The 27,212-nt window shown below is 41.3% G+C and overlaps 1 protein-coding gene across 2 annotated transcripts in view; it reads right to left on the reverse strand.

The window, feature by feature from the left end:
- Positions 1 to 27,212, reverse strand: part of MMEL1 (membrane metalloendopeptidase like 1) — an 892,805-nt gene that overhangs the window by 78,064 nt on the left and 787,529 nt on the right. For both annotated transcript variants that reach the window (XM_069239922.1, XM_069239921.1), the window contains exons 9-14: positions 25,568 to 25,702; positions 25,093 to 25,182; positions 22,709 to 22,845; positions 20,239 to 20,332; positions 15,775 to 15,903; positions 4,228 to 4,326 (exon numbers count right to left, since the gene is read on the reverse strand). In XM_069239922.1, coding sequence (XP_069096023.1) covers positions 4,228 to 4,326; positions 15,775 to 15,903; positions 20,239 to 20,332; positions 22,709 to 22,845; positions 25,093 to 25,182; positions 25,568 to 25,702 — 684 coding nt within the window. The remainder of the gene's footprint in view (positions 1 to 4,227; positions 4,327 to 15,774; positions 15,904 to 20,238; positions 20,333 to 22,708; positions 22,846 to 25,092; positions 25,183 to 25,567; positions 25,703 to 27,212) is intronic.

A 27,212-nucleotide genomic window follows, 5' to 3' on the forward strand; every position in this document is an offset into this window, starting at 1 on the left:
ACTGACCACATACTCACCTGACGTTGCATTCCTCACCGAAACCTGAATGAATTTGGCATCGGAACCAGAAGTAGCCATAGCCATACCAGAAAACTACAAGATCACCAGAAGAGACCGAAGCAACAGACCAGGAGGAGGAATCGCTATAGTCTACAAAAACACCATAAGAGTCTCCACCAACTCCCACAACACCATCAACTCCGCCAAGCACCTCCACTTCAAAATCTACATCAACGCCAACAACACACTCAGAGGAACACTGATCTACAGATCCCCTGGCCCCAGACTGCAGTTCTGGGACGACATTGCCGACGCCATCAGCTCCCAAGGCCTCACCTCAACAGACTACATCCTCCTAGGTGACCTGATCTTCCACCTAGAAAATAACAACGATATCAAAACCACCAACCTAATCAACAACCTTGCCAATTTCGGTCTCAAGCAACTCGTCACTTCACCCACCCACTCCGCAGGCCACACACACGACCCCATCTTCTCAGCCAGCAACCACGTCTCCTTCAGCCACACCACAAACTCAACTGGACAGACCACTGCTGCATCCACTTCTCCTACCAGAAACCAGTAACTCACCACCACCGCACACAACCCCCCCCGATGCAACTGGAGCAAAATATCAACAGATCAACTGTCCTCCACTCTCGCCCGGGCCCTACCCCCTGAGACCCCAGACACCAACACAACCACCACCAACCTACACCGCTGGATAGAAGACTGCGCCAACACCCTTGCACCGCTCAAAAAAAAAAAAAACACCTCCCACAGAATCAAGGCCAGCTGGTTCACACCAGAACTACGGGAATCCAAACGGCTATGTCGAGGAATGGAAAGAACCGGGCACCTTGACCCTACCAACTCCAACCACATCGCTTTCAAGGATGCCCTACACAAACATCACCAATTGAGCCGCACCACCAAAAGGACCCACTTAAAAAAACGCATTGACGCCAACGCTCCCAACAGTAAAGAGCTTTTCGGCATCATCAATGAACTCTCCACCCCCAGGACCTGCTCCAACGAACCCCCGCCATCACAAGAATTCTGCAACTCACTGGCAACCCACTTCCATCAAAAGATAGAAGAAATCCATAATAGCTTCTAACCCCAGACCCACCAGCTGACTACAAACACCCAAGAACCCAACGCTCCAAGCAACACCCACCTCCTCCACACCTGGACCCCCGTCAACATAGAGGACACCGCTACCACCATGGCCGCCATCCACTCTGGATCACTATTGGACCCCTGCCCACACCATATCTTCAACAAGGCAAATATCATCATCGCCCCCCACCTCTGCAAAACCATCAACAGCTCTTTCGAGTCAGCCACCTTCCCAGAAAGATGGAAGCACGCAGAAATCAACACCCTGATGAAGAAACCAAAGGCAGACCCAGAAGACCGGCCGATCTCCCTCCTCCCCTTCCCAGCCAAGGTCATCGAAAAAATCGTGAACAGCCAACTATCCCGGTTCCTGGAAGACAGCAAGGCACTCGACACATCCCAATCCGGATTCCACAGAAACCACTGCACCGGGACCGCACTCATCATTGCCACAGATGACATTAGGACCATGCTCGACGAAGGAGAAACAGCAGCACTCATCCTCCTGCACCTCTCCGCAGCATTCGAAACAGTATGTCATCACACTCTCCGCACACGCCTCCACAACGCTGGAATCCGCGACAAGGCACTCAACTGGATCTCGGCATTTCTTTCAGGCAGAACCCAGAGAGTCAGCCTCCCACCGTTCCTGTCAGAAGCCTCCAGAATCATCTGTGGCGTACCCCAAGGATCTTCTCTCAGCCACACGCTCTTCAACGTTTACATGGCCCCCCTCGCCAACATCGCACGAACCTACCACATCAACATAGTTTCCTACGCAGACGACACTCCGCTCATCATCTCCCTCACGAAAGACCCTACAACTGCAAAGAACAACCTCCACAATGGACTTCACGCCATCGCCAGCTGGATGGAATCAAGCCACCTCAGGTTAAACACAGACAAGACAGAAATCCTCATCTTTGGCACCAACCCCTCAGCTTGGAATAACTCCTGGTGGCCCCCCTCACTAGGATCCGCACCCTCACCCACCACCCACGCACGCAACCTTGGCTTCATCCTGGACTCCACACTCAGCATGACTCAGCAGGTCAATGCCATCTCCTCTTCCTGCTACAACACTCTCCTCATGCTCTGCAAAATCTTCAAATGGATTCCCGTCGAAACCAGGAAAACTGTCACCCACGCCCTGGTCAGCAGCCGATTGGACTATGGAAACGCCATATATGCAAGAATATCAACCAAACTCCTAACAAAGCTGCAAAGAATCCAGAACGTATCCGCCCGCCTCATTCTGGACGTCCCACGCCGTGACCACATTTCCTCCTACCTCAGAGACCTACACTGGCTACCAGTATCAAAGAGGATCACCTTCAAACTCCTCATCCACGCACACAAGGCCCTCCATGACACAGGCCCTGCCTACCTCAATGACAGACTCACCTTCCACACCCCCAGCCGCAATCTTCGCTCTGCCAGCCCCGCCCTCGCCTCCGCATCCGGTGCACCACTGCCGGAGGAAGATCCTTCTCTCACCTAGCCGCCAGGACCTGGAACTCCCTACCGCCCCACCTTTGCCAGACCCAAGACCTCTTGACCTTCAGGAAACACCTCAAGACATGGCTCTACGACTAGTAGCTCCCCCGTGCCTTGAGACCCTAACGGGTGACTAGTGCGCTCTATAAATCATTGATTGATTGATTGATTGATTACCAGTCATCAAGTGGGAAGAAGTTTGACTTCTGTCTATTGATTACTATTACTAGCTCGCAATATTGTTGTGTCTGCAAATTGATCATGGGCTAGAAAGATGTTCATTCATCCTTCACTCTTTGGTAGGCATGAGACTTAAATTATATCAAATGGTGACAGAGAGAATGAAAGTTGTCACTGCGATTGTGTGCATGATCATTCTAATCTGACATAGTACACAAGTAATGTACACATTTAAGGAGATGACATAATAATGTAGAAAAGGAATTAGAAACATTGGACCTGTGGTATGAAATGCTTTTCACCCTCACAAATTTGTGACGTACACACTGGCAGGTTTTGTGACGGTGAAAAACACAAATACTGGCCATTAAAATAACATTTAGGGCAGATTTAAGGAAAGTGGCACTGCATCAGTCCTTGGGCCCCGTAGCGTCCCCCTACTGCCACCATGTGTGCGCCGTATCTAAGATACGGCCCACCATGGCGCAAGGTAGGGGGCAATAGCGCCAACATTTTTGACACTATTGAAATACTGTTCAGGGTTAGAGAGAACATTTTGGTGCTAACCCTGAACAGTACATAGGGGCCTATTGTAAACAATGGCATGCCCCCTTTTAATGTCTGCTCTCTTAGATTTCTTTGCACCATTTTTTCAGCCCCCAGGGATGCCCCCTTTGCATGGATTATGCAAGTTGCATGCATAATGTAGCGAAAAATGTTACAAATTAGCGCAATGCATGCATTGTGCCACTTTGTAAATCTGGCACGGGGAAAAGACTGCCGTAGCTCAGGTGTCGCATAAAACAATGTTGCTAAGGCGGTGCTAAAGTGGTGCTAGGCCTTCTTAAATCTAGGCCTTGATGTCAGATGTCTTTGACTAAAAGATAACATTATGATTCCTTGATATTTACAAGGACAAGGGGCACCCCTTTCTCATGCAATTTGCTATAAAATGTATCAATGGTTTGAGACCGTTCTGGCAGACACAAAACACTGAACAATTACTGACAGGCCTTTGGCAGTTGAGAACTATTCACAAAGTGGAAGCTGTCCATGTGGAACAGCTTGTTCTGTTCAAATGACATCCGTGGGCCTTTTGGGCACACACAGATGTCTTTTAGACTGTTGCCTCCACCAGATGGCAGCTCCCACTGATGTCCATAATGCAATTTGCCACTTTTTGGCACTGCATTAACATTCTCAACAAGGGACAGTGGTTGCAAGTTGGTGAATGAACATAAGGAGCACTGCTCTCCCTCACAAGCCTGCATCTTGATTTGCAGTTGTGACAAAAGACTCACAGGAATCTTGCCTCATGTGTAATGAACCTAGGGCATTGCAGATGCTGTGCATGCCACTTGGCAAATAATAAGTCACCCATGTTCTGATAAAACGTCACCACCAATGCAATAGGCAAAGATGTCTCACCTTCTCCCGAGCTTTCCCTTTCGATGCACTGTCCATCCACTGAAGTTCATCCAGTGTCTCAATAAATACCTCTCGGATCTTTTCAATCAGGTCCCGGACCTGAAAAACAGTGATAACACAAATTGTATGTTGTTTTCATGTAACCCTTGGTACTCTGGAAAACAAGTGAAAGTTTAGCATCAACAAGAACTAGGCAATGTTCCAACTGCATTCCATTGAATTGAATCTGAGATTGCTTGACCTGCAGAAATTCGAATCAGTAGAACCTCATATGTTATCTCGCTTATCTGCTGAATCATGGTTTTGTAAGCATGAACCATCTAAACCACTGGTTCCCAACCTTTTGATTTCGGTGGACCCCCACTTTAACATTAATGGAACCCAGGGACCCCCACTGAATCATCATGGGAATCCGGGGACCCTCGCCTGAGTCATTACTGGAAGCTGGGGAACTAATTTGTCAATATTTGTTAATACTTTTTAATTTTCTAGGCTCTCGCGGACCCCCTGACATGGCGTCGCGGACCCCCAGGGGTCCCCGGACCACAGGTTGTGAACCACTGATCTAAACAACAATGTTCATAAAATGAAAATAATTGCATAGAATTGAAGGCCAGATGTGGGGAAAAAAGTGGCTTGCGATTTCCTACTATGAAATGTTTGCGATTCGCTATTAGTAAATCACAAACTGCGATGTACTACAGTGTATCAGACACAGTTTGCAATTCCCAAATAGGTCGCAAGAGACCTGCCTCATTAATATTCATGAGGCAGGTTGCAATTTGCAACCCATTGGGAATGGTCACAACCACAGGGATAGTGGCCTGCTGTGGTCAGCAGACCACAAAGTCTGTGATTGCTTTTTAAATAAAGCATTTATTTTGTAATGCATCAGAAAAGGGATGCATTACAAAAACAAAAAACATTATTTTCATTTTTTAAGTGTAGGCAGTGGTGCATGGGGCCACTGCCTGCTCCTAAAAAATGTTGGCACCCCAACATTCACAAAGAGGAGAGGGTCCCTTGATGACCCCTTCCCATTTGCGAATGGGTTACCCCCTCCTCTATGGAATCGGTAAAGTATAAATGTTTTGTGACTGTATTCCAGTCACAAAACATACATACGTACCTGTGCGATTTGGTATTGAGAAGGGATGTCCTAAATACGCTCCTCCCTAATACCGAATAGCAAAAGCAAAATGCGATTGGGGAACAAGTTACTGAATCACATTTTGCCTTTTGCACATGGCAAAAAGCATTTTAACGGCCGAAAACGGCCTGATGGGACGTTTGTGACTTGTAACATGCTTGTACATGTGGCCCTAAGTGTCCACATTACGTTTCTTAGTTGCAAGGAATCCATTTTCCCTTCATTATGTTTTATATTTGTTTAAAGGATTAAAGTGCACTTTCGTTACAAAAAGGAGAGCTTATTAAACAGATCTCTACAAAATGTCTCCAAAAAGGGAATAGGTTTTAAAATATCAAGCTCATTATTGAATAATGTTGTAAATTAAATAATACATAGTTTGGCATTGTACTCTATCAGATGCCTAAGTTAGATATTATGTAATATTTCTTTACTCCGTGTATGGAATGTCTCATAGCAAACAATACTAACATTAAAAAGTAACCACTGTACAGATAAAGTGGGTCATTGTACTTTATAAACAAATTCCGGTTAGGGGGTCAAGGAAAATTAGCAGATGGGCTGCCAGGACGTATGCATTATTTTCACAATTGTTGCTATAAAGAACTTAACAACAAACTGAAATGCCACGATACGTAGGCATGAAAAACTATTTCTCAAGTCTATTTAGCAAGATATCAAAATTTGTTCATGTGAACTTTGAGGACCAGCGTAGGATAGAATATGAATTTGAATATGATGAAAAAATATGTCTTACAAAAAGTACACATTAATAGGACAGACCTGGTGTCTGGTTGCTTTATGTGTGCTGCAAACAGGGCCCTTTGAAATGCAATCAGGGCTGCGCACATCCCCTGCCCAGCCGTCCTGTCAAAAGGACCCGCTTCCTTCACACTTTCCTGGAAGCACTACACAATCCAAAAGAACAGAGCTCTCAAAGTCATGTGACCCAGGACACTGACAGAAAGGCACAGTTGGCTTCGGCAGAAAAAATGCCAACTTTCTAAAAGTGGCATTTTTAAAATTGCAAATAGAAATATGACTTTTCCATTAGAGAGAATTTCAATTTGATTCAATTCAAATCTTTATTTCGGATCAATCGACCATAACAGAACAGAACGCATAAAACTATTCAACAATAAAAACATAAGTTATAATTTAGAGCTCAAGTTCAAATCCAACACATTAAAGGACATAAAAAAATAAGACAAATACAGATATAAAAAAATATATCTAGTAGCAGGGGGAAACCTTCAGTCCATCAGATGAGCATCTTCTTCCGTCTAAGCCTTCAAATGTACGTCAGGAACCTTGAAACAGCAAAGACGACATATTGCCTAGGATCGCTTGTTAGTAGTCTATACATGATCTTATAGTTTGTGAGACCAAGGTTGTGACAAACTGGTAAAATCCACTTCTTCCCATACCCAAGGTAAGTTGGGCAAAACAGTACATGTTCAGCTGTTTGTACCACCAGTGAAAAGAAGGGTCAAGTTCTACTGGGAACAGGATTTTCACCATTTGATGCCGCTGTAAAAGAATGGATGGGAAAGATCCCTATGCAAAATGTAATATATAGAGACTTTGCAAAAACGGGTTCGACCACATCCAAGAATGGTTCCAGACTGTAATCGTCTTGAACTCCAAGAAGGAGATAGTGAGAGAGCCCATCCTATAGGACCCTAAGGTATGATCGTCAGTGTAGTGCCAAAAGGCACGTTTGAATTCCTGCCTTTAGACTAATATAGAGTCTGCTGGTGTAGACCAGAAATTCTTAAGCCCAATCTGCCTCAATTGATCCCTCACCACCCTAAGCCAAGGGATCTTACTAGCCCTGGGCTGCCCCAATACCTGTTCTAGAGCCCCAGAAAAGGTTATGAGCTCAGGGGCTGTCCGTAATCTCTGCCAAAACAACAGTAGTTTCAAGCCCACTACATCATTATTACGCCTTAGACCATAATCTAACCACAATGGACACAGTGGAGGACTAACTGAGAGGTTGCTTAGGCTCCTCATAAATCGATTTTCTACTGCCAAGGGCCCCATTTTCTAAATAGCCTCACAGCTCTCCGCAATAGACGGCCCCCAGAGCCTGGCACTTACAGATCTCAAGACTTGGGATAATTAGGCAAAAAGGGGAACTGTACTGGACCCTCAAAATTCCTCCACAATAATGCTCAAGCTTCAACCTGCGCTTCCGGACGTGAGGTGCCCAGTCAAGATGTTCTGTGAGAGTATCCCCCAGATATTTGAACACCCATGCATGCTGCAAACTTTCACTATTAAGGGTTTATTTTGAGTATGATGTTGGGCAGGGGTTAAAAGTCATGTATTTAGTCTTGTGGAGGTAAGCCTCCAGCCCCCTCTGCCCGCAGAAAGACCCAAAGCAGCCCAAAAGCTTTTGAATACACATAGGTGATTTGGATAACAAAAGGGTGTCCTCTGCAAACAGTAGGGTTGGAATCGTAACCCTGGTAAGACGTGGAGCATCACTCTTGCATTTCTCCAACTGAGGTACTAAGTCATTAGTATCAAGGAGCAAAAAGGTTGGAGCCAACACACACCCCTGCCTCACTGCCTAATTTACAGGAATTGGGTCAGTTAGCTTGCCCTTGGGCCCACATCTAACCTGAGCATAATTCTTAGAACGTAATCTGATGATTACTTTTAAAATGTAGATAGGGACCCCCATCTTCAATAACACCCTCCATAAGGGCTCTCTGGGGACCAGGTTGAAGGCAGGAGGAAGATTACATAAAGTCTGCCTACCCTCAAAGAAACATACTTCAGAAATACATGGTCAATTGTTCCTATACCATCTATAAGGCCAGCTTCTACTGGGGCCAAAACATCTGAATCAATCATCCGTTCACTCAGCCTGTTCATGATTATGCAGCTGAGCTTTGTTTATTTACTATCGACTAACTGGCCTGTAGGCGGCGGGTGAGGACGTACAGCCCTTCTTAAAGACTGGAATAATGTCCACCCCAGCCCAAGTGAGTGGCATAGGTGCACCGGCCAATAAAGCATTGAAGAATAGAATGAAGTAAGGGCATGATATATCCCTAAACAAGTCCCAAGGCACTTTATTCAGCCCTGGTGCCTTGTTAGGTGTAGTCGATTCTATGGCTTTTGAAGTCTCTAAACTTGATATATGGTGTGTCTGCTGCAGTGCTAATTCAGTCTGGGACTCAACGGAGGTCACATTAAAAGACTGACCACACTTCCATATAGTTGTCTCACCAGAAAGTTTAGCCGGGGTTATTTCCTCAGCAGGGGGACCAAGAGAAGCTACAAGGGACAGGATGCTATTTTCCACTCTAGTTCCCTGGCAGGTGGGCTAAGCCTGAGTCAGATCCTGTGCAGCATCTACTCTATGTAGCTTGGCCAGTTAATTGGTTACATCCCCAGCAACATTACAATCAGGCAGAGCATGGCTTCCAGAGCCGTCGCAGGCGACTATTCGTGAGAAAGCACAATGATCTTTTTCTTTAATGGCGTTCAGCATTGTGGCTCACTCCCAAAGCTCTTTTAGTTTTCGAGAGGGTGGCTTCACAAAGGTCCGCCGCTGCCTGAATGGCATCTCTGGACCTTGCTCTAATGGACCCAGACATGGCTCGTCTAGCATCCCTGTATGACTTAGCGTACCATGTGGCCTCCTTCTTTTATTTTAGGTACCTTTAGACTCTTGTGAATACATTTTTAAGGGAACCAAACATAGAATTGTGGTCGGCACACAAATTTGTCAGGGAGTCTAAGCGTTTACTGGTCACATGCTCGGCTACCACAGCATCCAGACCAGCAGTCACAACCTCGAACACTTTCTCCAAGGTATCTTTTGTCTCAATCACCACACTCCACTTGAGTCTGTGCAGAGTGGGAACCAACCTTTGATCTAAAACCTCATTTAGGGCTTTTTGAAGTAAATCCCCCCGAGCTACCCATGTTAAGCCCTAGGCGTTATGGTCACTATCCTGCTTAGGAATTACACCCATATCAACAAGGACTGGCCCCAACCTGATATCCATGAGGATGTAATCAATTAGGCTGGACCATTACGGACAATAATAAGTATGTCTCCCCTCCCTGTCAGATTTGGTTCTCCCGTTGCACTTTCGAAAACCATTATTAAGCATGAACGCATTCAACTGCAGCAATTCAGGCAACCACTTCTTCACAGGGGAAAGTGTAACACCAGGAACACCCCAGCATTGGCCTCATCACTGCTAAAATCCTCGTGAGAGGTGGCCAATGGTTCAAATTTACAGTTAATATCACCTGCAATTATTTTAAAAGAATCCAAATGCAAGCCTGCCAGGTGACCACTGATCAGATCAATTACTTGCCTCTCAGCTCTATTGCCCCAAGATCTACAATACACATTGTATAAATAGTACACCCTCCCAGATGGAGATGAAAAGGAAACACATTAGTTACCTGGGTTGTCCATAGCTGTCTCGTTAAGTGTGCGGGGTAGGTGGTCTTTACACAGGTTGATGGTCCCTCTGAGGGCCTTCCTTTCCTTGAAGTAATAGCAGCCACAAAGAAATTAACAAACTCAGGGTGGAATTGTGGGACTAGTGCCTGCTCATGTCTCTTCAATTCAAATGAATCCATGAACATGCTCCAGTTGGGACATGCAAGCTTAGATATACCAGCAATGTTCCAAGAAACTAACTTGGAGGAGCTAGGTTGCCGGTGGGGATAAAACACCTAACTCGAATGGGCTTGATGCTACAGATAATGTAGAGGGTAGACTGTCAACTTAAATGGTGATACACGGGGACCAGATCCAAGCCGACTAGGGCAGGAATCTATTAGTGGTCAATACTGGGGGTCTGTTGTCATCAATTGCCCTTTGTGGCAAAACACCAGGAACTCCTCTGTTCTCAGGTTGAAGCTGCTTAGAAAAGAACCCCAGAGGGACAAGGTTAAGATCAGCTCTCTTGAAGCAGAACCCCACCCCACTCTTAATCAACTGCTGTGTTAGTCCAGGGCTCCTTCAATTAATGATTACACAATCCTCACTTATGCTCTTTGTCATAAGGACAGTACAGCCCATCCTTCTTCCTAGCAGAATGTCATTATACTCTGATGAGTGGAAGTCTATGTGGCACACCAACCAGTGACAGACCTTGTTTTTAAGGTCCTTAAAGGATTCATTACTCTGGGGAGAAGGACTCCCATTAATACCGCTACAGAAGGGCAGCAGTATTGGGAAAGATTCAATTGAGGCTGCAGCTGTAGATTAGGACCTTAAGCCTGCTGATAGCGTTATGCCCCATTCACAGCTCTATTGCTTGTAGCCTGCCCCCAGATTCCCCCTCCTTATCTATATTCCTCGGTGGATGTGGCGGGCTACCTGAAACTCGAGTCGCCGAACAGGGCCTATCTCTATTTGGAGCCCTAGCAGGAACCTCCATACAAGTAGTACTAACATCAGAATTAATTGTGTGCTTGAGTACAGGAGCCTGATGGCCAGTGGTGATATTTGTTGCTGTGGCTAGCTGCCTTACTTGTTGCATCAACCAGCACCACAAGAGGATCTGACAGCTCTTTAGGTCTGCTACATCACTTGCGCTTGGCTTGCGAATTGATTTGCACTTACATTTGGAGTGAGGACCATTATCACTAAGGAGTGTAACATCAGAATCACAAAGGGAAGTATTGACCAGCACAGCCACGGCCCGACCCTCAGACATAACAGGTGAGGTTCGGAAATACTTTAGACAGCTGCAGCCAGACAAGCTAGTGGACAACTAGGAGCAGTGCCATAGTCTCAAGATAGTCACTCTTTGGAGGCAACACTTCCTGCAAGGGCTAGAAAAGAATCCAATGTTGTACCATTAGACTGATTAAAGGGAGCAGCAACCCTCTCCCTTGGGGCTTTCCTCTTCCCCATTGTACTAAATTCCTCAAAGGTGAGTCCAGGGTGAATCTAGTGGCCAAGACAGAGGGCCCAGGCCTGCCTCATCTGTCCCGCTCTTGGCCTGGTTTGTGCCCCGGCATGCCCCTGGGTGCTTCCTGTGCTGCAGGAGAGCTAGTGTCGGATTTATGCACCTCCTGACACGAGGTAGCGCTGCTGCAGCTCCCCTTTCCTCTAGGGAGTATGGTGCTTTTAGTTAGCAACCCCTACCAGAGTCCTGATGAGTATTTAAATGACAATTGATTTGAATACAAACATAATTTCTCTATCTGCTCCCAATCTAAAGTGGGCACATGATAAGGTTTGGTGAAATACCATGTTAAGGATATCAGGTTTACTCTCTCTATCCCCTGCTACACCAGTTTTGCATACTACACCACAAGGTAAGGTGCCACATGGTATTGAGATAAAATTGTTCCCAAGCAGCCAGAATTTGTCAGCACTTTCGTTTTGATTGTAATACAAAAATGGGGATTCCAAGCCAATGTGTAATTCTCATAAATCCTAACAAAGGTTGAAGCTGCTTTATATTCATAAAGGCAATCATTATGAGTGGCTCAGTAAATGGGCTAGGTTTTTCTCAATTACATGGTTACAGATAACAGCTTACTGGTATCTCCAGAGGTGGGGAAAATTCAGCCCATTCTGAATTGTTTACACTGAGGGTTCACAAAGAAATGAGGAATTACCAGTAGACTAGGTAATTCTGGGTCAGATTCTTCTTATAAATTTGGGCAAGACTTTAGCAGCTGAAATCTCTGTGTGAGTGTTTGTAAATCCACAGAGGTCTTGCAGATCTCCTAATTCTGATGGGGCTAGTAACTGCTGATACCAGCCTCATCGAAATTAATAAGCGACTTGTAAAAAGGGTCGGAGTATGCACTTTCCAATGCCCTCTCTTTGAATGTACATAACCGTGTTCATTGTGGGGTAACTTAAAGAGACAGAATCTAACTTGTTGGTCAGCATTTAAACCCGGATCGAAGACAAATGATGTACCACCTTTTGCCTAATGTACACCTATAATCTACCACATTTCTCTCAAATGTACACCCACTGTTAACAAACATCCAAGATCAAAAATATTTTTTGCTTTTGACTCATACTAATCAATCAATTTGTATGTTAAGTTAGGTTGTTAAATTTGTAAAGCACACTAATACTTTTGAAGTATCCTGGCACTACGCAAGGAAAAAATAACCTAATAAAAGGGATTATTGACCATATAGCCAGGTTGTTAGGGCCTTGTGGAAGACTAAAATGCCACATTTGTTTTGTAAGGTCACTAGAAGCATATTCCACATCTTTGCAACTGCCACTAAAATGGAACTTGCCCCAAACCATCATTATTGCTCTGGATGACAGTGGGAAAGTAAATTTAAAGGCAAACTGAACAGCATCATTGTCCTGATATAATTTTTTTAAGATGGATTCACAAGTAAATGTTGCTAAGGTGAAGTTTTCTATACCATAAACTTCAAAGAGGTGAGATTTAAATACTTACTTACAGCTCTCATACCATCCAATCAGAATATATTTCAAGACCACTCTGAGCATAAAAATGTTTCCAATTTAATTTTTATAGGTAAACATTTATATTTCCCCTTTATTGCAGCCATTGACGAAGAGTTTTGCTATGAGTATTCAAATAATAGGTAAGTTGTCCTTTATCTCTTCACTCATAAATCACAATGTATGCATATTACTACAGATAGAATATTTTCATTTGAATTACTCCAGTAGTACAATTTTTTACTCAATGATTTGCTTATTCCAGATTTTTGTGTGTGGCAATTCAATTTCTATAAGTGATTTACTGAATGTGTTCTGTCAACGGTTTCCACATAGTGTGCACTACTATTTAATTGTGTAGTCCAACTTATAGATACAGCTAGCAAGAAACCAGGTTTAGTGATATTGTATGTCCCCAAAATCGGTCCAGATATGCATGTGGGTTGGTACTTGGGGCCCCAGGAAGATGTGAAGCAACAAACAATATAGAACAAACCTCTGTAGCTAGACTCCACGGTTAATTTACTTATAAATTGATCATGTAAAACACATGGACTTGAAATACCTCACAACTGAAAGTTTTCTGACTGATCAGAAAGTCAACTGTCAAGGAAACAGGCATGAACACATTTTTAAAACAGTTCTCAAAACAATCATTATGCATTTGTAAAGAAACATAAAAGAAAGATGGTCACCAGCGAGGGTGTGTGGCTAATGTTGTTTCATGTGAATCAACTTTTCTTGGATAGTGATGTCTTTAATTTATGAAAGAACCATTAAAATGAACCCCAGTCCATGTAAATTTGCGTAATCTGGATACTGATTCTTCACAAAGTTGCCTTACTTCCATAAAACATGATGGACAGGTTAGAAAAAAGTAATTTGGGGCAACAATTGCACTGTTTTCAGAAAAGAGTCTGGCTCACATGGGTCAAAAATGCTAGTTGGTTGGACTTCAAAGAACTTTCACTCCAGCTGTGGAATTTCAAAGTATTTTGAATCCTGTTCATATAAGGGTCTCCTCAGGAGAGGCACCTGATGTCACCTCTTAAGAAAGGAGTTTGGATACTTTTTGTGCCTAAGGATTAGATCACTGAAAATCCCCTATGGGCTCTCGAAATGGACTTGTATTTTCTAATTGTAGTTACCAAGGGTCATCCATTCTCACTGTATCATTATTCTATTAAAAAACATGTTGAAGTTTGCAGTGTTTGATACCCGCCTGATGTTGAAGTAGAGGCAGAAGCCCAATGTATCTTAACCCTTTGCCCTACACTCAGAGTGCTGGAAACCCAGTGTCACTTGTAAGCTGATCCCAGGAGTGCCTTTTCCCATGTTTGTGGTCTATGTTACAGCTGCCCACTGAGTTATCATTACTTAGAGGTTCTTTGGTTTGCATGTTCTGACTGGCTTTGTAAGACAGACAATTGATACCGATGAACCGCTAAGTAACTCTTTACTGGGTTAGACACCCCCCCAACTTTAGATTTACTAGGACCCAAACATTAGGTCTCTCAATCCCATCATGACATACATCTATGAAGATGTGGGAAACATTCATGACCACAACTGTGTTTTAGCATTCCTTACAGTGCATCAAATGCTTCTTTTCTGAATCAATACTACTGCTATGTGTGTGGCAAGGATACGCCTTCACCACCTGTGATATTTCAGGGCAGCTAAGGACCAGGATATGTAATTTGATAATAGGTGGAGTGTTGTCAGTTTGAGTGGTTGTGGTATTTCTTGACACCACTGAGTGGCATGTGTATGTCCTCCACTATTGTATAATGTCTAAAACATTTTCATTGAGGAATTGCTCGCACATGGGGGTACAAAGTGGATCCAGGCGGGTCAGACACATGTCACTTTTTTATGATGTTCAATAAGATACACTCACCATCTATCTAAAGGTAACTCATTTAATGGTCAGTGGCTAATGGGAGAATCCAGTAAAGCTCTGATCCTGCTAGGCATATGTTGAACACCACTGCTGTGTAGTGTGCTAATTTGCTCTCTGCCCATACCTGGTATATTTGCCATCAGCCTTTGTATTCTATCTCTGTCCCATCTATGTGGCTAATAGTCTTTTGTTCTCACTTCATAGGTATTGATCTTTATGTCGATGGACTTCTTGTGACTTTATTTGTCACAAATGGGTTCTGCAAATGCTAGATATGCCTACTTTTTACCTCTGTTTACGTGTGTTTTAGACCACTTTTAGGTGTCTTAATGAGGGAGTAGTTTACCAGCCACAATCTATGGTGGTATTGGTGTTATGGTGATTCAAGTGATGAGGCTTTGTGTTTGGCTTTGTCTGCTTTTCTACCAGTATAAAGTGTTTTTCATGAATGGTTTGCTTATCCCAGGCATTGCTCCTTTGATGCTATAAAATCCCAGACTTTATTTATTGTCCATTATGGAAGTTATTCATCTCTTTTTTTGTGAGCTCCCTGGTACTGCTAATGGCATTTCTATGAGTGATATTACTAAAAGCCGTTATCTCTAATTGTTGGGTGTTTGAAACTTTAAAAAAAAACTTAAAGTAATTTTTATTTATGTATTGCATTTGTAGTGAAGCCACATTCTCAAACATATCATACCAATAAAACCAAAGTATCAAGAAACACAATTTGTAAGCCAAACTGTATCGGGACTAGTTTATATTTTTGCAAAAAACACACAAAAAACATTGCAATAATTTCATAGCAGAAACATATTTTCAATTTATACTCGGTTATACATTTGGACTTTTATGAAAGCTTCAAGATCACATATCAATGACTGAAATTGTAAGTTCTTTAGGCATAACCTCGTTATGTACAGATTTTATGTTGTCTCAAGTATAGTCAGTTGACATACTATCTATACATTTTGTATATTCTACCAGAAAGAGATCTATCTTCGTTAGTACAAAACACAACCTGATCTTACAGAGGATATATTGTGAGCTACATACCATCCTTTTGCTCTCACCAGCAAATGTCTCCCTTACGTACAATGCACCCACAGCATTCTCCATGTTGCTGTTGACGTAACTCACACACTCCCTCCACCGAGCTTCCTCCAAGGTGGTTCCATAGAGAGCCTATGGCAAAAAAAGTTTCTCTTTAGTTTTTAAATCAATAGATAGTGAGCATCTCTTTAATTCAGCTGGGGTTTGTGAGGGAACTGTAAGATGTCAAAGGGGCAAAATGAAGGTCGCTCACAATGCTTTGCTTCGTTTCACAAAAGCTGGAAGATTTGTAACTCACAAAGGCAAATTCTAGGACCACCAGAGAACAGCTTTACTCTCTAGTACATCACCCTTTGTGATTGGAGGAGACAATATTTCCCCTTCATATAGTGCATGAAGTTCACATAGAGTGCATGGATGTTCCCCCCATACTCCTGAAGCTCCGAGATCCCTGAAAGTGAGACACATAGAAAAAAGATCTTTCTACTTCTCTCCTGTCATAATCTCTTTATTTTATGTAAAGGAACTACGAATTCCCACGTTTACTCATCTTAGGAGCAGAATGCGTCTTTGCTCATGTCCTCTCATTTTCACCAAGAAAGAAAAGCTTTTTCTGTGCTTATGTGGGTCAGTTAGATAAATGACCATAAAAGCACAATAAAATAACATTTAACACAATCATACACAGTTTAGTTTGACCACCTAAGATAATAGTCATGTTAAAAACATACATTATTTTAATTAAAAATCAAATATAAACAGGCTCTAGTCATGAGAACAGCTCCCAAGCAGTTAACAAGGGAATCTTTTAGTTTCAATAAGTACCAGTCAAGTATAAACAGTACAATCAAAAGCTAACTCAGACCTGGATCAGAGCTCACATAGCATATTTTTAAAGCACAAACAATAAAATAAAAGACTGAAAAACATATTGAAGGAGATTTCAGGTGCGGTAAACGAGCAGACTCTCTTGGTGTGTATTAAAAAACCTACCACATAAAATAGGCAGTCGTGGCTCATGGGAGGGAAATGGGGCAGGTTACCGTGTGGTGGTGGGGGAGGGGGAACGACAAAAAGAAAAATAATTATAATTTTTAAAAACATACCTTCCTCGCCTCCCCGCACCACGCTGCTCCAATGTCCTCACTGTAGGCACAGGCTCCCAGCCTGCCCTGCAACCAATCCTGACTCCACTTTCAAGCTGCTGGCGGCATGAACGCAGTGTTAGGGTTGGTCGAAGTGCCCAGCCAGTGTGCCCTGAGGCAGAGTGGGAGCCTCTGGCTGCTGTCTCCAACCCGGCAACACAGTGCTGGGTTGGAGAGAGCAAAGTGCGTATGTGTGTTTGGCTGGCCCAAGACTGCAGGACAAACATACATGTGCACTGAGGAGGAGTGTTATGCACTCCCCCTCCGACCCAGTCCGCGCCTGTGATCCTGCCCCTGTTACAATAAACTCATAATAAAATTAGATTATTATGGTTCTATTGTAAAGGTTTTGCAGCTCCTGCTTCTGGCAGGGGTGGGGAGGGTGACGTTCCCCCTCCATAGCAGAGGAGCCGCCGTTAAGAATAAGACCAACAAAACATATTCTAAAACAATGGGCAAAAAGCATAAAGTACATGGTTGATTGAAGAGACACCCCTCACACGGCAGTGAGGCAAACCAAGTGCCTATGGTAGGAAAGGCCACTAAAAAGTATGCCATGTTAACTCTTAGTTGTGTAGAATAAAGTCTCAATTCAGGTTCCTTTATCCAGTCTAGATATGGCTCCATGCCATAAGTAGTCAATATTCTCAAAGTGGCTGTCGGACCGCAGTGGGTTTGGCGGTCTGACAGCCACATTGCGAGGTTGGCAAGCAGCCCAGCCAACCTACCGCCGTCTCCACCATGTTCTTTGATCCTGACGGGCTGATGGTGGTGGAGGTGCTGCCATGAGAAGGCTCGCGCAGAACTGGTGCAGGGTGTCACAGGGGGGCCACTTTGGTGCAATAATTTGTCTATCACTTTTTCTTCTACTTCAGAATGTCTACCTACATATGTCCAGGAACAGCTCTCTGCTTCTAGGTAATCCAGTTACAGCCAATTTATTCCCAAAGGGATAAGAATGTGTTCTCTTCTTTTGCAACTCCAGGAGAGTATCAGTCTTCTAGACTGTCCTTCTCCATAACCACAGAAGGACTAAGAGAGTCATTTAATGTTTAACGGATGCAGAGCATCGGAAAAAAAGTGTTGGCTGCCCTGCCTGCCAAACTCACTGTTTGCTTGCTTTGTATAAAACTGAGCAAATCATCAAACTGCATTTTGATGTATGTTTAGTACTACTGGTGTGTTTAGTAGTGCTACAATAATAGCTCTAAAGTACTACAAGATGCTATATACAAACCTATAAGTGTAAACCTCCACCTCAACCTTTCCTAACTTTTATTTGAAGAGCTGTTCACACATGTAAGTTTACTACTTAGTAGTAAAGGTGGGTGGGGCCGGAGGGAGTGGCTAGAAAAAGGAACATACTTACTACTGGGGGGCAGGGAAGAGTGAAGAGGCGTTAGTAAGGGAGAGGTTTAGAGGGGACACCCACCCACAAAAAGGTACCCCCACTAAAATTCATAAACTGCATTTATAAAGTTACGGCAGCCAAAAAGGGACCATAGCAGCAGCAATTTGCTCCAGCTCAGAGTTGGAGTAAGTCCAGCACCATACAAGGCCAACCCCTTGTACTGCAACACCATCGAATATAAAATAAAGGCGGTAGAGACTTAAAATAAAACCCTACAGTTAATATTTCAAAATGAAATTAAAATATTTAAAATGGTTAAAAATGTAAATAAATTTAAATTAATGTTAAAACATAAAACACATTTTATTATTTTATTTAATTTATAAATTAAGATAACATTATTTTTATTACAATATAATTTAATTAGTGTGATTTAAATGTATATATCACCTTTAATAACTATAAATGCATTATAGAAAATAATTTTTGTACTTTCAGTGGGAAAATATTTTTAAACTCGAGCTTCAGAGAAATACTTTTAATTAAAATTAAAACATTTAAATTAGTTAACTATTTCATTAAAATGAGGGAAATAATGCTGTAGCATTTTTAATATGTTCTACATTTGAAATAAATCCATAACAATATTTTACATCGATATTTAGCACTAAAATAATTTTATAATTTTTTTTAGTTAAATAAGCTTTTTTTACTTTTACCTATAATTTACCATAGAGAGACTCCACAGTCGAGGTGGAAATCTCTCTATGTAAAGTATAGGAAAATATCACTCCACTTTAGTGCCCCTCAGGTGACAGACAGTCATCGGGTCCTGAAGGAACAGGTCCAGCAATCATGTCTGATTTGATCAGGTCAATAAAGTCAGTATTTGAAATGGCAATGTAAATAAATCAAAACATGTCCAGTCTACATTATGTGGTGTACAAATGAAGAAAGTTATAATGCAGTAGATTTTGGTAGGTGGATTGTGAGGGTCTAAATTTGCTGGCAGCAATAAAAGAGATGTATGGAAATTCTGTCAGTCCATTCATCCCCACAATGGCCGTCTACGGTAGATAAAACATCTCTACATTTGAAAGAGTTGTAACCCTCGCATTTGAGAGATTTTAAATTCAGCCATATTGGTGGATGGAAAATTCCTATTCAGACTCAAAATCATTCCCTATTTTGATTCCACAACCTCCGCTTAACTGACTTTGAAGCTCAAGCTCACCTTAGTTAAATCCTGTTTATCACAAAGAACATCCCTCCTCAAAGACCTGCCAGTAACATTCACTGTCCAGGACGTTACTAAAGTTTACTTGAATGGCCTTCAACAGCACGTGTCAACCAGTCTACCACTTCCTAAGAGAGTATTATTCTTGATCAATTTATGGTCAGTCACACTAATCAGAGAAATCTTTGCAACCCTGAAATAAAATGAAACACATTTAGATGAAAACATAAAAAGCAAACAAGGAATGAAGCCAAATAGAGATGCATATACTATCCAGTGAGGCTAAAACGTGTGTGCATGAGGTAGATCATTGTGGTACACAATCGCTCCACATGGCCCTGTTTCCAGAGAACATGTTGCACTAATGATAGGTACACCTCTGAGGCTAGGCTGTGGAAACCATAGACTGGAGGCTCTGTCGGGTGTAGCCTGACATGGGACTGAGTCTCTGACACTTATGTGTTAAAGTCTTTCAGAGTGAGGAAGTTGTGTCCCATCTTGTTATTTACCTAAGGTGTTGTTTGTGCCTAGCTTTGACAATCATGCCTGCAAGAGATTCTGGAGTTACTAGAGATGACCTACTGCTGTGGGAAATGCAATTCTCAGTCATTCTCCTTTATATTGTATTTCTGTTCATTCTTCTTTTTTATCTATTTTGTTGTAAACCACATTCCTTCCTTGGGTAATGGCGAGCGTAGACTTTGTAAATATTGAACATAGTTGTTCTTGATTACCTTTCGATAGTTGGCTCGGGCATCTTTATATCTTCGGCTCAGGCTACTAACTCGGTCAAGTACCAGTCGCCAAACGAGGTAGTTCTGGAGCGTGCTACATTTCAAAACAGACAATAATTTACACTCTTTAAGGGAAAATATTTGGTGGGTCAATCTGTAACAACTTCATGGCACATACTGCTACAATTAAAACCTAAGAGTAATAAAGCATTTTTATATTTATTTGAAGTATTGCATTATTGTACTGTTGGATTTGTGACTATTTACAATATTCACCAGACCCTGTCTAAGTTCCATGGACCACGTGCCTCTCTGGTGCCAGAAAATGTATAAAATCTTTTAAACTCATGACCAGCGGTGAAACATGAATATTAATTTAGTTAGCCCAAATATCAAAGCTTACAACATCTCTACACCAATCTCTGTCACAGGCAGAGCAGAAATTCTACATACTACAATCTCTCTAAAGCAACCTGTCTCTTTAATGTCCCTAGTCACCTGTAATAAGAAAGTTATTTTGTTAATCTGCTGTAAAAAAAAAAATGCAGCTGCAGTTAAAACAACAGAAAACTAGAAATGTGAGTTTGTTATTATGATCTGTTTTTCTTAAATTGTACCTTGATCAGCAGAAACTAGATATTTATAGCAACATGTTTTTTAGAGGCGAGTGTTCATTATAGTAAAGAAAGGAGCTCTCTTTTTGCAAATTTGATTTAAATTCAACTAACTCTAATATGTTTTTGCAAGAATTTACTAACTGGTTTTAGGTGTGATTAATGTTGCAGTACTGATTCTACTTTTATTCTTCATGTCTGCAACCTTACTATCTATTTCATGAAGGAACAGCACATCAAAGATATAAGCTTTTTGTGAGAAGAGTGATATATGTCCATGTATTGTAGGAAATAAATTACTCTCCACTTAGAAGAATACTGTAAGTCCCATCATAGAATGACCTTAAAAATGAACCACCCTGTGACTACATTAGTCTAAAGGAAAGCATATGAGCATTTTTGAGTAGTACTCCACATTGATCGAACAATAAACCATTGTTCATTTATGTCAGTCACAGCAACTGTAGAAAGAGTGCTATGTTCAATTTTGTGCTTGATGATTTGTGAAGAATATTTGATTAAATCAACCAATGCTAATGCTAAAACGAGTGCTGGTTTGGGTTGAACAAAGATGCTGTGTTAATTCTACTGCATAATCATTCAAAAAAGACAAATGTGTCTGAATTGTACCACAATGAGTCTTAATGTGCCAAACCAAATCCCATGTTTAGGAAATAGCTTATACCTTTACGTTACTGTGGATCTTCCTGCAGGAAGCTCTTAAGTCTGCTCAAAAAACATCTTCCCTTCATGGAGGCGCTAATGAAACTTTTACTCTCGTAACCCCACTCAGATGGGGTTTGTATGAGTGCCTAGTTTTATTTTTTAGGCACCTTATATCTTCAGACTGAATTGGACTGGATTTTTTATCTGAAGAAAAAAAATGGTACACTCTCGGCCAGGGCGAATCAAATGGGTTTGCACAATGAAATACTTTGCTTGTATGTGAGAATATCACATTAGGGCCTTTAAGGCCTACTTTTGTGTTTCTCTTCTACAAATTCATTTCTTATCACATTAAAGATGTTATTCTATACAAGGCTCAAATGAAGGGCTTGGAAATCAAACATTTGTAAATACAGGGGTGGTAGAAGTTTCACGCAGTGTAACTCAAACGTATAGCCAAGCACTAACATTGTCACTGATAAAGCCTTTTTTCACTCATTCTTTTATCATGTTGCATTGTACCATACAATACTATGCAGCACACCCCACAAACTGAAACATCTAGTTTGCAGGTGATTTCAGTTGAATTTAATTATAGAACAAAAATTGATGGCATTTTGCAGAGCAACTACTAGCATTTGGACTTGTGATCTGTAGATTTAACACATATTTCAAAGCACCTGCACTAGTCCACTGTAACTTGCCACTGGCAGTTATTTAAACATATCACCAGCATAGTCTCTACACAGAAACCATGAATCTGCCATTTACTAGTTTTTTTTTCAAACACCAGCAATGATAAGGCCAATCAACTGTGTTTGTATGACAAAACATTAATATCAACAGTCTTGACATTTATTATACTGAGTCCAGTATATAGCCTATGACTACATCATTATGGTTAGCATATTGTTACTATTTTTACTCTCACATCATCTACCGTATTCTAATAACTTTGAAAGGCATAAATGGAGCTTATAGTTACCATATGATCTATTAGGTAGGTTAATGTAATGGATGGAATATTATTGTCATGTGATTCAATGCATGCAGTGTATAGGGGTACGGTCAGCAATCATTCAGGTTTCACCCTAGTATGCTATGTATTAGAATATAAGTTACATGCTGAATGTTCAAGAAGACTTCCGGCATGATACTTGGCATTGTAACAAGCTGTGTCATCACTGTACCTAGCAGAGTAGTTGGCAAGAATAGCTTTCAGTTGCTGTAGGTAGGGTACACCATAGACGACCACTTCCTCTTCGGCCTGAACCTGGATGTTAACTGCAGACATAACTCCTTGAACAAACTGTGTCCAGTTGAAGTCCTGGAAAAGGAAATTAGGTTTGTTTAGTCTTGCCATTGCAATCATTCTTTAAGGCTGGAAAAGCATTTAAAAATGTCAAGAAATAGTATGAAATATTGTCTAAAACTAATGATGCTTAAAACGTAAATCTAATGCAAAATTGCAGTAGGCAATCATACTTAAACATACTAGGCCCGAAAGACTGAGAAACTGCCGTAGTAAAATTAAGAAGTCTGAGAATATATAGATTCAGTGTTTCATTTGATCTTGACCTTTTAACACGACTTGTTTTTCACAATCAATGGCTGTTGTGCAAAGTGTTTTTCCTTTAGTTTATGTAGATATTTCTACTTTCACAAAGACCACTGTTAGCTAATGAATAGACTTATTATTCAGAAGGGTAGATATGAAGGTGTACATACTGGAATGTTGATTGACTGGGAGGGTGAATCATGTGAACTCAGATACATGATAAGACATAGTTGTGGTCTCAGAAGTTACTGTCTGAAGAATACTGTGTTCCTGTGAGAAGATAGGAAGTGGACGCACCCCATCAGTGCATCGGAAGCTGAATGGTCAGCTGAAGAAAGGAGAAACTGCACAGGATTTCAACAATATTTTTGTTTGTCTACAATAGTGTGTGTTCCTAGATAGGTTAAGTCATTCCATTCCCTTCTCTTATTCGATGTTGCTCTGAGACTCTACTATGTTCCTTGAACCTTTCTTCATGAAAAACTCTGCTTCGATCGATTATTGGTTATTGATTTATTGAGCTAAAGCCTTTATGCTTATGATTTCTTAAGATTTTGATTCCTTTCGAATTTCAGAACTCTTTATGAGTTCTGGAACTGACACCTTTATCTTCTCATTCCTAGAATAGGGATTCTTTCCTTTATGGAACATGGTCAGTGCTTTATATTATGTTTTATTGACTGCTTATTTTTGATAAATGATATTTGACAAAACTAATGACTGAGATTAATGAAATTTAACTTGTGACTTTAGTAAAGATGATTTACTAAAAGATGTGAATAATAAAACTCTTTAACTGATACCACACTCTCTTTATTGACTGGTATAGTTCAGAAATTGTGATGATTTACTCTGATGTACAGCTCCTGATTAATCTCAATCAAAGTCAAGGGTCCATCAACCTGAAGTGGAGCAAGGCAGCATGACTTTAGCCCTGATGATGGTAAACAAAGAACTTTAAATGAAATAATCCCCACACCAGAAAAGCCTTACCAATAGACCCATTTTTTACTTCAAATCCAAGCTTGCTGGAAGAGATGGTGCCAACCATGGCTACACTGTCACAGACTTGGGAAGAGGACAGTGAGCATTCATAAATATACTATTTATCTCATTACTCAGCTGGTAGAGATAGCTGGAGAGTTCTCTTGTAGGTAAGACAATGAGTGACAAAAAGTGGCAGCTCAAAAAACAGTTTTTCTACATCACTGCATCAATTTTCAATGTATTTATTTCAAATGTAAACACATGCCTACTTCCTGGGTATTGCCAGTGACATTTTCTCCACGTAAACCTCTATCTAAACAGGAAGGTCATCTTGACTTTTAAGCTGAGCGCAGTGGATATTACTATGGCTAGTGTTATGAGTTAAATCACTAGATGACTGCATATCTCTTTAATTCCTTACCTTTATATCCACCTACTGGTACACATGTTACACATTCATGATCAGAAACACTGCTTCTTTATTTATAAGCATGATTCTTAAAACCTTGACTGTCTCTCCAAAATATTTTTGGGTAACTGAAGTAGAAACAATGTCAATGAACATCTGCCTATTCCACGTTGGTTCATAATATGTTGATTGCATATTTGTTTCAATTCATCAATTGCACCCAGCTTTTAAAATGGGATTGCACTTAATGTATGTCATTTTGCTGTGTATTTATGTCATGTTGCCAGAAGTACACACCTTTCAATTTTGGTATACATATATTAATTAAATCAAGCAAACCCCTCTGGGCTACACACAGGAGAGGTACTTACAGGTAGCTGGAGAGCTCCCAATAGCTCATTGGCTACTTACTGGCGAAGCCTGGGTTAGATAGATTACTACAAATGGAATTACATGTTTTAAGAGAATTCAACTCGGTAAACCAGAATGGATTCCCTGAGACGCTTCCGTGAATAGTGTGTAAGTGCCATGCAAGTCAATCCATTCAATTAGATTAAACCCAATTCAATTTATTAGTTTACTTCTAAAAGGTCTGGTGCCATAAGGCCACCATAACTTACATTTAGTGGAAACTTCTCTTGCAGTTCAGAGAGGGTCATTTTGTTGTACAACAGTGTGACCTCATGCCTTTCTTCTGGTGGAGCAGTCGCCTGGGGAAGTTAAAAATATTACAATTTAATGCAAGAGGGCAGGGGTGTTTGTTATTCTATCAAATATGGTGGCCCTAAGCACTGACAAATATGCCGGTAAATTAATGCAAGTTCCTATTCCTGTTGCTTAGGCATAAGCAAGCATCAATAAAGGCAACTTCAAATATTCTTGCTGAATGTAACAAGTGGGATATCCATGCGTTCACATTATTTGTGACAAATGCTCTTATTAAAACTTTTTCAGAGAGTAAATTGTGAAACAGTATGTGGACAATTTGTTTAAGAAAGCAAAAACCAAATGATCTAACATTTGCTATCCACTGTTCCCTGCATTTACATAGACCCAGATCTCCTCCAGTAACATCACATTTCATGGAAAACTAACATTGGCAATGAATGTTTCCAGCTCCATGATCCGTGTCATTTCCTCTTGGACGAAGTTGTCATCTTTGGTCAAATTCAGGTCTTCTCGGATCATCTTGGCGATAGTAATCATGAACTGCAGATAGGCTTCTCTAACCTTCAAAAAGAGACAAAGATCTCACATGTTACCATTCAAGAATGGGTGAAGGCACAAGGGAGGTAAGTGATGTATCAATAGAAATTGTATTAGTAACGATTACAGACACTAGCCAACAGTACCCTTAGATGTACTCATTATTTTTGGATTCACAATAAGCTGAACATGTATGCACTGTAATTTAGCTATCTAGACGTATGCATGTGTACTCTAATCTGAAAAATGTGCAGGGTAAGGAATAGGTAAAATGCACAATGACATAATATATTTGTTCTCGTTTTGAACATATTTTCAATGAATAGAAATCCCTTCTCTTAGCCCCCATAGAAAATAAGAGTGTTTGGGTAACTTCTCCAGCCCGGTTATCTGTACGTTTTCGGTACTAAAGCCTGCCTTTATACTGTAATGGGTGGAAAACGCATTGGAACTGTTAGAGAATATACACACATTTCTGTCTTTGTGTGTGTTCCCGTGGCTGATTTTTTCTTTTGTAAGTGAAGTTCATGAGTCGAGATGCCCACACATCATGATTCTATGTGATCAAGATTTTCCAATTCCTAACATAAATTCTGCTTTCCTGACCACACGTAAGTACCTAATTTCGGTGCAGGTTTGTGAAACCTAAGTGAGTAAAATTGGTCAAACTATTATCATATACAACTGTAATTAATTCTATAAAACTGTTTAATTGTACATGCTCTCCAAGTACGTTGCATGTTTCAGCACACTATGACCCATACTTACTAAGACTCTGCACCAATGCTAGTGCAATTCAAAGCAACACATGCTTTTTGCTATTCAGCATACAATGTACTTTCCACTAGAAAGGTTCACTTTTCTCAACACAACACTGCTTTGCATCAATGGAGTGTTACTGGGGCAGATCGGAACAAATCTCAACCTGCTAAATTAGCCAGCCAATGTGTCGAAACCTACCACCAATTTGAAGCAGGTGCAAACAAGGGGAAATATGTTCATGTGTTCCAGAATGGAAATTGAAGTATTTGATTCCATTTTTTCCTGAATACCAGAACTCCATTAATTAAACATACACAAGGATTGTCCCTCTCCATTTATCTCTCCACCCTCCAGCCCTCTACATATAGCCCTTTCAGAAATGTTATTAGTGGAAACCTAACACTATGGGCCTGATTTAAGATGTCCTAGTGCCACATTAGTGCCACCATAGCATCATTGTTTTGTATGCTAAGGTGGCGCTAAAGTGTCTTCTTATACGCGCCATATTTAGAAAGTGGCGCAAAGCATGCATTGCGCCACTTTGTAAACCCTTGCGCCACGTTATGCCTGCACCAGACATAATGTATGCAAGGGGGTGTTCCCCCATTAGGGAGGGGGGGCGATAAAATGGCACAAGGAAGTCTAAGAGATTTCCTTATGCCATTTTGTTCGGCACTTTTAACCACCTGCTCATAGTAGGCATTAAAAGGGAATGCCATTGAATACAATGGGCCCCTATGTACTCTGCAGGAGTAGCGCCACAATTTTGGCA

Source organism: Pleurodeles waltl, chromosome 6, assembly GCF_031143425.1.
Source record: "Pleurodeles waltl isolate 20211129_DDA chromosome 6, aPleWal1.hap1.20221129, whole genome shotgun sequence".
Classification (NCBI taxonomy): domain Eukaryota; kingdom Metazoa; phylum Chordata; class Amphibia; order Caudata; family Salamandridae; genus Pleurodeles; species Pleurodeles waltl.